The sequence below is a fragment of the Miniopterus schreibersii genome (assembly GCF_964146895.1).
Source record: "Miniopterus schreibersii genome assembly, chromosome: 14".
Classification (NCBI taxonomy): domain Eukaryota; kingdom Metazoa; phylum Chordata; class Mammalia; order Chiroptera; family Miniopteridae; genus Miniopterus; species Miniopterus schreibersii.
Window position 1 is genome coordinate 14,382,337 of NC_138114.1, and position 14,611 is coordinate 14,396,947.

General features: G+C 45.8%; 1 protein-coding gene across 7 annotated transcripts in view; it reads left to right on the forward strand.

Moving 5' to 3' along the window:
• The window catches only part of KCNMA1 (potassium calcium-activated channel subfamily M alpha 1), a 659,358-nt gene that overhangs the window by 628,024 nt on the left and 16,723 nt on the right, over positions 1–14,611 (forward strand). For 4 of the 7 annotated variants that reach the window (XM_081158535.1, XM_081158534.1, XM_081158536.1 and 1 more), the window contains 2 exons: positions 1,466–1,579; positions 6,344–6,474. In XM_081158535.1, the coding sequence (XP_081014661.1) occupies positions 1,466–1,579; positions 6,344–6,474 (245 nt within the window). Of the gene's footprint in view, positions 1–1,465; positions 1,580–2,351; positions 2,433–6,343; positions 6,475–14,611 lie in introns of all 7 variants that reach the window. The other 3 variants (XM_081158532.1, XM_081158540.1, XM_081158541.1) reach the window with 1 other exon arrangement.

A 14,611-nucleotide genomic window follows, 5' to 3' on the forward strand; every position in this document is an offset into this window, starting at 1 on the left:
CTCGTGTTTAGATGTCTCGATGCACATCCATAAAGAGGCAGCCATTTAGCCTAGCTGGATGGTTTCTCACCCTCACTAATCTTGAAGTTAAGGCTGGGTCAAGCTCATTCTAATATGTACATGGGATTTGGGTCTGAGACCCAAAGAAGCCCAGACTGTAAACATCAACCAAATAGGCTGCTTTCCAATCCACTATGCCCACATCTACGTCATGAGATTGGTGCTAGGCATACTGGGAAGTTCAAGGTGTGAGCAAGTGGTATATGAATCAGGGTGATTTTAGCTGCAAGTATTAAAAAAAAAAAAACCCACACAATTAATTTTGGCTTAAGCAAAAGGGAAAATATGTAAATATATAATTTTGTATATATATACACATACATATATATACAAACATACATACATATATATGTATTACATGTATACATATATATAAAAGACCATCCCACCTCAGGATTTTCTCCACAAGAAATTTTATATATATAAATATTGTTTATTTATAATCTCATGTAGGAAGAAATCCAGAGGTCAGGTCCATTGGTTTGGGCTCCAGGGCTGGTTCCTCCAGGATCTCAAGGACTGTTTTTCCTGTCATTCCGTCTTCCCCTCATTCAGTTCAGCCGGTATCATTCAGCTGGCTTTGTTCTCAGCTGGTGCCAGTCCCATTATGAGTTGGCTGCCACAGTTCCAGGCACTGCAGGCCCAAAAGCAATGTCCAGTGGATTCAAAGAGAATCTCTCTTCCTGTGTGATTGTTTTTAAGAGCAAGGAAACACCTCCCCAAACCCCCAAGCAGATTCTCTCCCACTTCCCCTTGGCCAGAACTGTGTCAAAATCCCAAGTAAGCCTGTCTGGCAGGAGAAGAAGCAATCAGTTGGTTTATAATAAGAGATAGGTTATACTGTAAAAACAACAACAAACCCCAAATCTCAGTGTCTTAAAGCAACAGGCGCTGTTTCGCTCACTCAGAATGCTTTGTGGGGCTGGGCTGCTGTCCGGGCTGCTCCCCAGCCTTCTGCTGCATAGTGACCCATTTTCCCGCGGCTGCCGTGGTCTGGGAGGACAGGCAGTGAGCCAAATACTTGTACCAGAAGTGATGCTATGCATGGTTCTGTTCACTTTTCATGGGACGGAACATTTCCTATGTTGCATGGTCATACCTGACTTCAAGGAGGCTCTCAGGTCTGTGTGCCTGGATGGAGAGGGGAGCAGAAATCTGTGAGCAAGAGCAAAAATGTAGAGACTGGGTTTTAGGGAACTATCAAAGAATTATTTCTAATAGTCTCCTGCTTTCTTCTAAAAATCAACTCATCATAGTTTATCCTGGGAGTGCTCATGGTTGACCTGTAAATAATGCATAAGCTCTCTTTTTTGGGGGTGAGGTTGTGTATAGACCCTGAACTCTCATTATTTCCACATTTTCCACATCTCTGATTTTCCTCCCTTCTCTTTTTACTTCCCACCAGGGTTCACACCTCCGGGAATGGACAGATCCTCGCCAGACAACAGCCCAGTGCACGGCATGTTGCGTCAGCCGTCCATCACGACGGGGGTCAACATCCCCATCATCACTGAATTAGGTAGGGGCGAAGAGCATCGGCTGCGGGCAGACTTCTGGGTTCTCTCTTCCACCCACGTCGAATATGAGGAGGTTGGCCTGTTTTATAGCTCCTTCAGCATAGCAGACTCTAGCGGGGTTTGTTTAGAAGAAGATTGAAGAAAGTATGCCTAGAAATATCGGATTGCCAAGGGGAAAACTGATCTATCTCTCCCCTGAGATGAATAGACAGTTTCCTTCATGCTGGTCACCGTTTTCAAAGGAATATGAGATGATGGATTTGAGACTGGGGCATAACTTAGGGAAGGGGGAGGGAGGAAGGAGAGACATAGTCCATGGACTCTTGGTGATTTCCATCGGAAGCCCCTCTGGACAGCTCCTATAGTCAGAACCCTCCACTGAGGCACGAAGCTTCAGCTCTAAGCCAACTCCTTGTAGAGAACTGAGGAGAAGCATTGGGCTAATGTGTCATAATGCTGCATTTAATCTATCCTAAGTGAACTTCTCAGACAAAGGCCATTTTCAGTGAATGCCACTCGGGTCCAAAAAGTGATGGGGTTTTGAGGGCCATGATTGTCGACCAGTGGGATCCAACTTTTAACCTGGCCGGGACACTCCCTGCTGAGTGGCCTCTGCCCCCGCCCTCACCCCTGCCCAAGACAAATACCAACCACCTGTGGTCCAGGTCCTGGGTCCCTTTACTTTAGAATGTTTCCTTTATTCCCTCACTCTTTTCTTTTTCTGTACTTTCCTCCACTCCCTTTCCCCGACCCTTAAATGCTGTATCCAATTAGCTAAGCCTGGCAAGTTGCCTTTGGTATCAGTCAATCAGGAAAAAAACAGTGGGACGCACATTCTAATGATAACTGAACTGGGTAAGAAGCACTGTTTTCCTTCACGTCAGTATCTCCTTTTGTTCTGTTGTTGGTGTTCCCAACATTCATCAGCTTGTTTTTATTTCGCCGGCTGTAGCAGAAAGGCTGCCCCATGGCACTGCTTTGAATGCGTTTTATTTGTGGCTCTGGTTGGAATCGACTGGCTTGCTCTGGCCTTTCTTAATGATTTTCCCCCCCACACAGCATCAGTAAACCTTTGATCACACCCATCTGACCTGGCAGTTGTTTTCAAAGCATCTCTGCTCTAATTCATTTTCTTTGGCCTGGGCCTTTTCTCCCCCTTTTCCATGTCCCCCCCCCCCCCCCCCGCTCTCCCGCCTTCTCCCTTTTACTTCTCTGCCCAACACACTGTCAGTTTGACTGACATGTCTTCACAGCTCTCAGAGCAAGTCAAAGGAGAAATATAAAAATTTTAAGATAAGAAACCTAAGACGGTGCCTTCCCTCCAGCTGTTTATTTTCCTTTATTCTGACTTTATTTGCCTTTTTTTCGTACTAGGCCCTTTCTCAGAAGCTCTGGTTCTGAAGCCATAAAAGCAGCCAGCTCCTGGGGGACCTTTTTTTCCCCCAAAGCAGATTTCAGAAAGGGTGCTGAGAAAGAGGGTAGCAGCCACGGAGGCACAGCCCTTACCCACACCCTGCTAGCCAGAGCCTTCTCTGGGAGCTTCAGAGCAGACTCATCAGGAAGACGAAGGGCTTGGTCGTGACTGCATTTGTCAGGCCCTTCCACAGTTCCCCATAACTTGGTTAATAACTCCACGAAAGGCGCCCATCAGCAGCAGGTCTCAGAACTGGGGATTGATCTTCTAAATAGAGACAGCGAAAGTGCTGCTCGGCGGAGGGGTGGATGGAGAGGTGGGGAGCACCTGCCTTCAAATGACTCACAAATGAAGCTAACACACCATTTTCTTGGCCCCCAAATATATTTCAAAATAAAAGAGCAGCTTTTAACACAGTAATCTTGCTTGCAAGGTGTCTAGAAACTAAGGAATAAATTGTCCACCACTCAGCACTGCATTATTGTAGGCGTAGCTATTTATCAGGACAAATCCGCTCAGGTCAAGGAGTATCCCACTATTTTTTGCTTCCAGCAGTAGAAGAGGTGTCTTTTTCGTGTTTAGAGAAGTTGGCTATAAGCCTAGGTTTGGGGACTGCTCTCCTCAGAACCTCAGTATTGTCAGATACCCGGAGAGCCCATGCAGCCCAGACCTCTGGTTGGAAAATCCATGCAAACGTCTCCATCTCAGAACCTGCAGAAGCGTTTCAAAATGCTCACTGCCAGGAATTTCTTTTTCTATTTGGAATTCATTTGCTGCCAGCTAGCTAGGATGTCTTGATTTATGATTAGTGGAAGAGAAAAGAAACAGCTTGGTGCCCCAAATCTGAGGTGACAGTGCAGGCACTCCATGAGCATCATTGTCTCCGGGACCCTTTGTCCCTCACCAGATGTCTTCCATTAGCTCAGAGACTCTCCCGTGCTCCCATGACTCCCATCACCCTCACCTTCTGCTTTAAGGCTGAATTTTCTAGTGGTCAGACCACCTTTGCCAATCATACCATCATCCTCTGACCCCTTCGCTTCCCCGTGTCCCCACAAACATTTACTATTTACCTACAGCGCATTCCGAGATGTGTTCTGCATCACACCATGCCAGCAAAATGCCTTTGAAAACCACAGAGGATGCCAAGGTCAACCAAGTTTTTTAAACTGTGTAGTATATTCCAGTCTTCACTCATTTGGAGAGTCCCAGCTGATGTGTGTGGGTCAAAGTCCCCTAGAAGTCTCATAGGAAGGAAAATTATAAAGCTGTTCAACCTGCCTGTTTCCCAGTTGCATTTGAGCGCATACCTATCGGGGTGATTGTTTTAATCACCCCTTAGCACCCGCATAATGACTGTTCTGTGACATAGGGTTAGGGTGATCCTGGCTGCTCTCCCTCTTGAGACTGGGTAACCCAGACAGTACACAGGATTTTCAGTTGAACCTGGCTAGCGCCCTAGAGTTTTTTCCCAATGACTCAAACCCCCAGCTCATTGAAAATCTAATCACCTCTCCCTACTTTGGCTATTTCCCCTCTGACTTATGTACCAGCCCTTCCTCATCAACGTTGAAAGAGGTAACCGATGCTTCCCCTTTTGGGGTGTAGATGCTCACGCCCTCTGCTTGTTGTCTTAGTTCACATTTTCTACTTCACAGAGCAAGAAGACTAAACCTGGCCCACATCACGCTTTGGGATAAATGGAGGGAGGGGGAGAGCTGCCCGTTGACCCTGGTAGGATCCCCGAGGAAGGCCTATGGGCTTCTGAGAGGGTGGAAGGAAGCTGGGGATTTTCATAACGTTGGTGTGGACAGAAGGTTTAATGTCAGAAAGGCGGTCCCCAGAGCAGCTAACAGTTAACAAGTTGCTGGGCCAGGTTTACCGAGCACAGTCTCAGAGGAGCATCCTGACAACCTCAAGAGAGTTTCTGTCATCTCCCCATCTCACAGGGAGAAACTAAGGTGCACAATGATGCAATGTTCTGCCCAGGGGAGTGGGTGCAGAGCCTGGATCCAAAGCCTTGTTATTAGACCCTGCATCTTGCACTTTCGCCCACGAGCCTGTGGTTCAAGTGCTGCTGAGATAGTGGGGACCCAAGTGTGATAAACTTTGGGAGAACAAGCAGAGGTTTCTCCCCATTAGAATCTTTCTCTAGGGAAAGTGCCATTTAAAATTAATCCCATGCCTACCTGTTTATCCTATTATCATTTATTCTACCTCATTCAATAAATAAAAGTTAGGGAGAAAAAAAGAAAAGTTATCCAAAAAGTTACTCTTGGGGGAAAATTAAAACAATAACTCTAAGAGAATTTGCTGCTGATACATTTAGAAAGGAATCAGGAAAAGGAAACCTCATCTATTCTTTTCCTAAAAGCACAATAATTATTCCAGAAATCACGAGTGCTCATCTCTTCCCCTGTTACACATTTCTTCCCCCTGTTACTTGCTCTGCAAAACTGATCATTTCTGAAGGCAAGACGGGAATGGAAATTAATTTGTCATTTAATTTTTAATAAGTGAAAGACATCTCAGTGACACAGCCGATCCGCCTGCAGTGAGTGCCGGAGGAGTCCTTGAGGAATCCTCAGGCGGAAATAAAGCGCAGCATCCAGTGTTGCATGTGCGTAAGGGAAGCACAGACACGAGCGAGCTGTGTAGAAGAGGAAAGGGAGATCGTGGGCATCCCCGCACCTCGGGATGCCTAGCAGACTGGGTCAGCAAGCAGCTGGAGACCGCCCGGGAAACATCCCGCGTGAGGGCCGTCTGTACTAAGCAGGGCCTGTGGGGCATGCGCCCAGGGTCAGGGCTGGGGACACCAGCCACTACCCAGGCTGATCCCTGGGCAGGGTGTGGCTGTGCCTGCAGGTGAATTCCTTGCTCTTTGCCTCTGCTGTGCTCCCAGTCAGTTGCTCTTCACTCTCAATAAGCTGCTTTCCTTTCCTTGTGGCTAAACTTACCACCCCAGCATGGCTAATCGTGGCTACCCATCCCTGAGATATGTCCATCTCTCAAAGGACTTGGCTACCAAAAAACACTGCAGGGTGTTTTTCGGTCATGATTCTAAAGCTATACCAAAGGACTGACCGGCACTGTCTGCTAGGCCTCCCGCAGCTGCCATGGGGCAAGGCTGCCTGAGCTCATTGCTCTCCGGCCTCGGAAACCTGACCAGTCACGGAGGAGCAGTCCCTTGAGTTCCCCTGGCCCGCCCCGCCCGCGACCCACCCACGGCTTCTCCCACGCTTTCCTTCCTTTCCAGCGACCTCAGTGTTTCTAAACCACTAGCCTGCTCTTCCTCTGCCCCGCTGCCTGTGTGTGGGCTTTTGAGCTAATCCTTATTTTACGCTTTTTCTAGTGAACGATACTAATGTTCAGTTTTTGGACCAAGACGATGACGATGACCCCGACACAGAACTGTACCTCACGCAGCCATTTGCATGCGGGACAGCCTTTGCCGTCAGCGTCCTGGACTCGCTCATGAGCGCGGTGAGTGGGTGCGGGATGCGGGAGTGGAGGCCTCTGATCTCCCACATGCGAGGCGTGGGACGGGAGCTGGAGAGGCCGTGGACCTCATAACCACGCAAAGCTCCCAGTCTGGGAGGGGATCCCAACAGTTATTAAATTATCATGCAAATAAACGTTGGATTATAAATTCTTGAAGGTTCAAGGAAGGCTATGAGTAAATCTAGGTGAGCACTTTACCTGGTCTCGGGATGGGAGAGAGATTCCATAAGGAAATAATACACATTTTCTGTCAAAATCTGAGCAATAAAGAGGAGAGATTCTGTGGGAAACAGTATCCCCCGAAGAGGAAAGCAAATGCAAAGGCCCTGGGGTAGTGGAACCTGACAGTATCCAGGTACCCAGAGAAAGCTTGTGTGGCTGGACCACAGAGACAGAGGGAAAGCGGGGAGGAGGCAAGGCTGGTCTTTCTTCTATTTTTATCCTTACCTGAGGACATGCTTAGAGAGAGAGAGAAACATCAATGTGAGAGAGAAACATCTACCGGTTGCCTTCTGTTCGTGCCCCAACTGGGGATCGAACCTGCAACCCAGGCATGTGCCCTTATCAGAACTGAACCGGCAACTTTCCAGTGCACAAGACGATGCCCAACCAACTGAGCCACCCAGCCGGGCGGTCTTTTTTTCTGTTTTAAAGAATGATGAGAAGGCACGGAAGGGTTTTGAGCTGGAAAGTGTTGTGACCAGGTTTGCATCCTACAGGGCCTGCCTCGCCAGGTATGGAGGAAGGTTCGGGAGGCAGGATGGCGGCAGGAAATCTGAGTCAGAGGCTCCCAGAGCTCAGACAAGGATGGAGCTGCAGAGTCGGGGAGGCGGGTGGATTTCAGGGGTGTTTGTTGGTAAAATCGATAGGACTTGGGGATTGATTAAACATGAGCTGGAGGTAGAGAATAAAGTGTCAGGGGTGACTCCAAGGGTGACTCCTAGGTCACTGCCGGTCTCTGAGACGTAAGCTCTGGGTGAGGGCCGGGCATCAGGGCCAGGCCCGGCCTTTCTTTGCGGCGGGGAAGGACTAGCGTGGTGGCAGCAAAGAACAGAGGGTGGGCTGGCCAATGGATCAAATGCATCTTTTGTTCTTTTATAACTTGATGTGCACTGTTTTTTTCACTTGTGAGACCAAAAACAAAGAACAGTGACAACGTAGGTCCCAGTTTAACGGAGCCATCCTGAACTACAAAGGCAAAAGCAGACGTTAGAATGGATCATAACCTGGGAGTGGGACGTGTTCCCGTCGAGTGTCTATTTATTATATAGACAAGGCGTTTCATTTTGGAATTTTCAAATTCACAGTTTTTGAAAATACAGACATAGGCTGGATAAACACCGACCTTTGGAGAATCCAGGAAAAGGAGCTTTATTGAATACATTAAAATCATAAACACAGCTCAGAGAGCTTTTATATACGTACATTTCTTAAATAGCTTAAGAAAGCTGTTCTCCTGAACGTGTTGAACAACTGATATGCTAATTACGCATTAGTCTCATCTATTCATTAAAGAATATCCCAGAAGGACCTCTATTTGAAGAAAGAAAAAACATAAAGCTCTTTAAGACTAATTTAGGTTATTCTGTATTCCTGAATGTGGTCCAACTGCAAGTATATCTTAGTTAAAAATCGGAATTATGGATTTAAAAGTAATTATGAAACAACATTCATCTGAATTAGAGCCGACTGGGCTCCCTGCCATCCCATTGCTTTCTGAGCCAAGAAGGAAAGGAAGTGGTCCCTGGGGCAGGGCTCTCTTGGTTTCCCAGGGCTGTGATCTTCCTGATGGCCAGAGGATACTGAGCCGAAGCTTTCTAGCTGCTAGTGATGTGGGGCTCAGTTTGGGCAAACTCCCTAAGCAGGATGGAAGGACTGACAGAAGCTAGGTCCTCATAGTCTCCAAACTCAGTTTCTAACAGATTTCTAGAATTCATCTTTACAATTTTCATTTTACTTCTGATCTTAATTAGAGAAATTACAGAAGGCTGGTCTCACTAAGAGATAATTAAACTGCTTATAATATATACTTTTCAGAATTGAAAATGCATTATTAAATTTTTTTGAATTCAAATTTATAAAATTATTTATGTTTTGACATATCGGACATTCAGTATATTCCAGGCAGGACCAGCTACATAATTTTCAAGGCCACTATTTTCATAAATTATTAAGAATTTCAAAATGGTGGCAGCAGGGCATTAAACCAAGTGAGGGGCCCTTCTGAGTATGAGCCCTGGGTGACTGCACAGGCCACACACCCACGAAGCCAGCCCTGCTTCCAAGGAATACAACTGCTTTTAAGCACCAGAGAACTTCAGCTCTATACAGCCGAGGGGATACATGGTGGCCATGGGTGGGCCAGGCACATCTGGATCTGAGTTGTACAGCTGTCTGTCTACTTGATCACTGGTGAGTCAGTTCTTGGAAACTCAGGTGAGAAATCAAAGTGAATTGGTTTGAATTTTTTTAATAGCCTTCTCTGATCTCCTTTGAAATGTAAACTAAAGTGTTTGGGAGACGATAGCTAAGGCCTGTGTGGATACAGTAGTTTGTGGGCAGCATTTCTTCTGAATTCCACAGGTACTAGACAGGAATCTAGTACCTGTCATTGTAATTATCAGCATCCTTTATTGAGGGCCCAGAACTGTGCGAGGTGCTTCAGCTATAGTATCTGATCTTGTGGTAATAATATGAATAAACTTAATCCAAGTATTGAAGCAAGACTTATTTAACTGATCCACTGACAGTAACTTATCACATAATTAACCACAATGCCTATGCCAGGTCTTGTTATCATTGCCTAGGATGAACAAATTTCACAGTGAGGTCTTGAATTGGGTCTGGTTCAACAGACCAATTGGATTTACACCTTCTGATAAAATCTTACCTGTGATTTCTTTGCATCCCATTCCAACCTTAATGTATTAAAAAAAAAAGTAGGAAATAGTCAAGGGCCAAGGCAATAATTAGGAGGAACTAAAAGGGCATGGAGAAATATCAGTGGAGAAAGTGAGACTCCTCAAAGCCGCAGGAGCCAGAGGTAAGCCTCCATCTCAGGCATTTGCTTACAAGCAGCATCACGACATCCACACACATCTCTTTAGATGTTGATCTTCTTTTTCTAGCACTCCTCCCAGAATTGCCATTTAATCATGTGTCTAAACATTCCCTGAATATTGTCCTTTATAACTCCACTCCTGCTGCTTACTGCTTCATTTGCTAAAAGAATAATGTTTTGATTCATCACAGGCAATCTTGGAACAGATAGGGATGTTGCAGACATGGCCTCATGGCTTTCTCCTGCAAATCAACAGCAGAAACACGTGACAAGGGGGGATAATTATCTTGTGGGTTCCTGCCTCTAAGAAGATCACAACTAAAAACTGTTTTTCAGAACGCCAGCTTGCTGCTCACACACACACACACACACACACAGATGAAAGGAAGCCCCTTTGTAGTTAGAGATGAGATGGGCACATGAGCATTCAGATTTCTTTTCCACACAGCTTCCACTTCCCCCCACCCTCACCCTCAATTTGAGTTCCACTGGAACCCTTCCTAGAAAGAAAAGTCATGAACTCAAGAGCCAAGCTGCTTGGATGCCAATCACAGCAATGCCATTTACTGTCTCTATTACTTTAACCTCTCTGTGCCTCAGTTTTCTTATCTTTAAAATGGGGTGATGGCGGTACCTACATCATAGGACTATTGAGATGACTAAATGAGTTAAGGCTGTAAAGTGATTAGTGCAGAACTTGGCCCATGACAAGCTCTTTACGTGCTTGTTGTTATGAAGCAGTATATTTGTAGGGCACTTACTAAATGCCAGGCACTGTTTTCCCTGCTGGGGATTTAGCAGTGAAGGAGGAAGATGAAGACCTGCCCTCATATTTGCTGAACTTCCATTCTAGCGGGCGGTGACTGTGTAAGTCACAGTAACTGTGCAGGCAGCTGGGCACTGTCTGACAGGGACGGCTGATCTGAAGCATGTGCGACAGTTTGAATGGCTGTGGAGGCCTGTTTTAGACAAAGCGATCAGAGTCATGCTATCTCAGGCAGCGGCTTTGAAGCTGACACTGAAAATCAAGAGCGGTGAGGGTGGCTAGCTTTCCCAGGCAAAAGGAAGAGCAGGGGCTGGAAAGCAGTGATGGGCTGGGGTCTGTCGGTCTGAGGCAGCTGGACAGAGACCATCGTGGTTGGAAGGCGGTGGACATGGGAGAGGGATACCCAAGAAGTAGTCCGACAGGCAAGGCGATCGCCACACCATGTGCTCTGAGGACAAAAGACCAGGTCTGGTCAATTTTTAAGTCTGGGCTTAGGCACTGCAGTGTTGGTTAGAGGATGCACCTTCTTTTGGATGCTACCAGCATCCTTATGATGCCACTGGAGAACGTGACACACATGATTGACTCTCTTAATTGTACTTACATTGAGGGCCGAACCCCTGAACTATGTTATGGAGAAGACCGAGTTCTTGGTGAGCCCAAGCTAACCCAGTGCCACTTGAAGTAAGGTCCATAAACAAATTACCCCTCCATCTGGAGCAGCAGAGCCGGGCGGGTGTCAGATGGCAAACCGGACTATGTTCTGTTGGACTCAGGACATGCCACTGCGTCGCATCGGGCCAGGCGGGCCCAGAGTTGGGAAAAAAATCAAACCGTTTTCGTCCCTCATGAAAGAAAAATACTAAAAATAAAATCCACACCATGAAAACTAGGAAATATAAAAAATGGCAGCTATGACATGGAAAATGACAATTTTAGAGCAATTATAAACGAAAGGCAAAGTGCCATTAAAGTTAAGGCAATGTTATTAAAAGATGTGTTAATTTTCAGTTAAATTTTCTATAAAAGACCAATTAGTTTAAAAGGCTTGACAGCATTAACTGTGAAACATAAGCTCTGGTAATTATACTGTAAAAAAATAAAAAGAGGAAGTTGCTCGGCGCATTGGAGACACAGGCGCAGGGGCGTCCGCAGAACCGGCTAGATGGCACTGCGGGCTCAGACTTCTCTGTCGCGAGCAGTCGCCCTCTCCCCAGCCTTTCTGGGTTTCTTCATTGGCTGCTCCTCTGTCTACAGGATCCGAGAATCATCAACATTTAGGGCCGAGGGGGCCACACTTGTGACGTGGGCCAGCCCTCTGTTATCAGAGGTGGGAGCACAAAGGCACAGAGAAGGGAATTTCCTAAATCGGTTGGATTGCTGGTTGGTGGCTCTTTTGACGAGCTACCATTTCTTGAGTATTCATGGTGCATTAGAAGTTACACAGCCTGTCTCATTTAACACTATCCTATAAGCTGGGTTTGGGTTGTTTTTTGGGGTTTTTTGGTCTGTTTTAAAATTTTTATTTATTATTAGTATTTTATCCCTGTTATATGGAAGAGGAATCTGAGGCACAGAAAAAAGAAAAACAAAATTTAGGGACTCCCATGTTCTTAGCCTCCACAGGTCTTCTGATCCCAGGCGCTGAGCAGGGCTCTAACTCAGTTTTCGTTAGCTCCCCAATGTCCATGTGAAACAGGAAATGCCATAGCAAAGGCCTCTGCCCGAAGCATCCCTGGAGACAAGTCCTGCCGCGGTTGGAGGTTCTGTGCAAGGGTCCCAAGGCATCTAGCACAGGTGTCGTGACCATGGCCATGGAAGGCCCAGAGAAGACGACCAGTACAAAAGCCCAGGAGGCAAAGGATCACACGGACACATTACAGTCCTCCCTTTAGAATTGTTTTTTTTCAATTCTAGAATTTCTCTTAACCCAGAAAAGAATGGTGCCTTCTGGGCGAGGTGACTCGTGGAGAGGTGGTTTCGCTGCCACATCCTCCGCAGGAAGAAGGAGTCTTTGACAGTTGGCATTTGAGGTCCTAGCCCCAGGTTCCCTGCGTGATGCTGAAGCAGCCACTTGCTGTGCAGAAAGCCGTGGACTTGGTGCTCAGTTGCAGACCACTGTACGACCTGTGAGTGACCCCATAAAAAACGTGACTTCCAGTATGACCGACTGGACACCCTTTCTCAGGGAAAGCGCTGTCTTTCCACCACGTTACTCAGATCCCAGAGACCTTGGTGCACGCTCAGAGCAACCCACACACAGTGCTCCAAGGCCTTCTCTGCAGATGCGTGAGCACCGAGGCATCGAGACGGGAGCCGGAGTGCTCCCTCTCAGAAAGGCATCTTTATTCCACAGCGCTGCTCCTTGATGCCTGCTGGAGAAGTCAAGGACAGAGATCTGGAAGAGACACAGGGCCAGCTCAGAGACACAGAGGGCAGCGGATTGTGTCCAGAGTTGTCTTCCACAGTGATCCAGACACCGAAGAAACCCTGTGACTTACCATTAAAATGTACTCGTTGATGACAATTTTGAAAGTGACACACTCTGAATAGCGCACAATTTCATCCAAACCAAAACCCAAGGATTAGTAGGTGCTCAATAAATGTCAGCGACTGATTGATCAAAAAGATTACGCTGTTTCAGTGTAACTGATTTCAACCCAGAAGGGAAACACGTTAAGGTCAAACCCCAAAGACCCTTCAAAACAATAACCGTTCATGTTGACCTTCTAGACTTACCATCGCCAAGCAGAACTTACAGTGTCCTTTGTTTAAACAGCACTGACCATGTTTTTATTAGAGAAGTTATTCATACTCAGTGTGGAAAATTTGGAAAGCAGGAAAACATATAAAGAAAAAAATTTAAATGAACCATATCCCAATACCTACACATAAGCATGGTTAATATTTGGGTATATTTCCTTCCAGATGAGTAGATAAATGTGGAATCATCTAGTTTCATATCTTGTGGGGTTTTTTCCATTTATTTTAACAGTATTTTATCCAAAGCATTTAACCATGCCTTATTCTTGGGTATCGGAATTTGCAAAGCCTCCATTAGACATGAGACACCAACATACTAATGTTCTAGGATCTGTGTGACCATTATCGCTGTGGGGTATTGCGCTTGTTAATGTTTTGTTGTGACAATAATTAACTCTGCGATAAACCCGCTTGTACATAAATCTTCGAACAAGAAGCAACCTATTATCTTGGGGTAAACGTACTGGGTTTTGGACATTTTTCAAGCTCTTGATACGTATCGCAGATCGTCTTCCAGAAACAATTGATCACATGCATGAGGTCATTCCTGGACTCTCCATTCTATTCCGGTGGTCTCTGTGTCTGTCTTTATGTCCATACCACATGCTCTTGATTTAGTGACTTTGTAGTGTGTTTCAAAATTAGGAAGTGTGAGGCCTCCAACTTCTTTTTTTCTCTCAAGATTGTCTTGGATTTGTGGTCACCTGCAGTTTCATATGAGTTTTAGAATCACCCTTTTCTGCAAAAATGGTCTTTGAGTTTTTGATAGATATTGCATTGAATATGTAGCTTGTTTGGGGGAGTATTGCCATCTTAGTTATATTAAGTCCCTCAATTGATGAACATGGTATATTTTTCCATCTATTTAGATCTTCTTTAATTTTTTTCATTGATATTTTGTAGTTTTCTGAGTACCAGTCTTGTACCTCCTTGGTTACTACTTATTACTAAGTATTTTATTAATTGTAATGCATTTCTAAGTGGGACTGTTTTCTTTTCTTTTAATATATTTTTATTGATTTTAGAGAGACAGGAAGGGAGAGGGAGAGAAAAACGTTGATGGCTGCCTCCTACGCGCCCCCTCCTGGGGATCGAGCCTGGAACCTGGGCATGAGCCCTGCCCAGGAACCGAACCTGTGACCTTCTGGTGCATGGGGTGATGCTCAGCCAACAGCCACCCCGGCCAGGGCACATTGCAGGCTTGATCCCAGATCTTACATGAAATACTGCATAAGTTATATGAAGTAAGCTTTCTTATCATCTAATCTTTGGCTTGTTATAGTCTTTACTTTTTAAAAAATAATTATGATTTCAAAACAAATTGTTCTTTTCCTTCTTCCAATTTTGACTGATTTAACCAGTCAAAAGAATGCTTTTCCTTTACATCTGAAACACTGGTTCCCTTTTTAAAAATACTTGCATGGGCTGTTTGTTCCCCCTCGCTGTCATTTGAGTCGGGGGTCTGTGGTTCAGCATATGAGGTCACGGGTGTGCCGTTGTTCACCATGTGTCTTTCACGCCCCCATCGG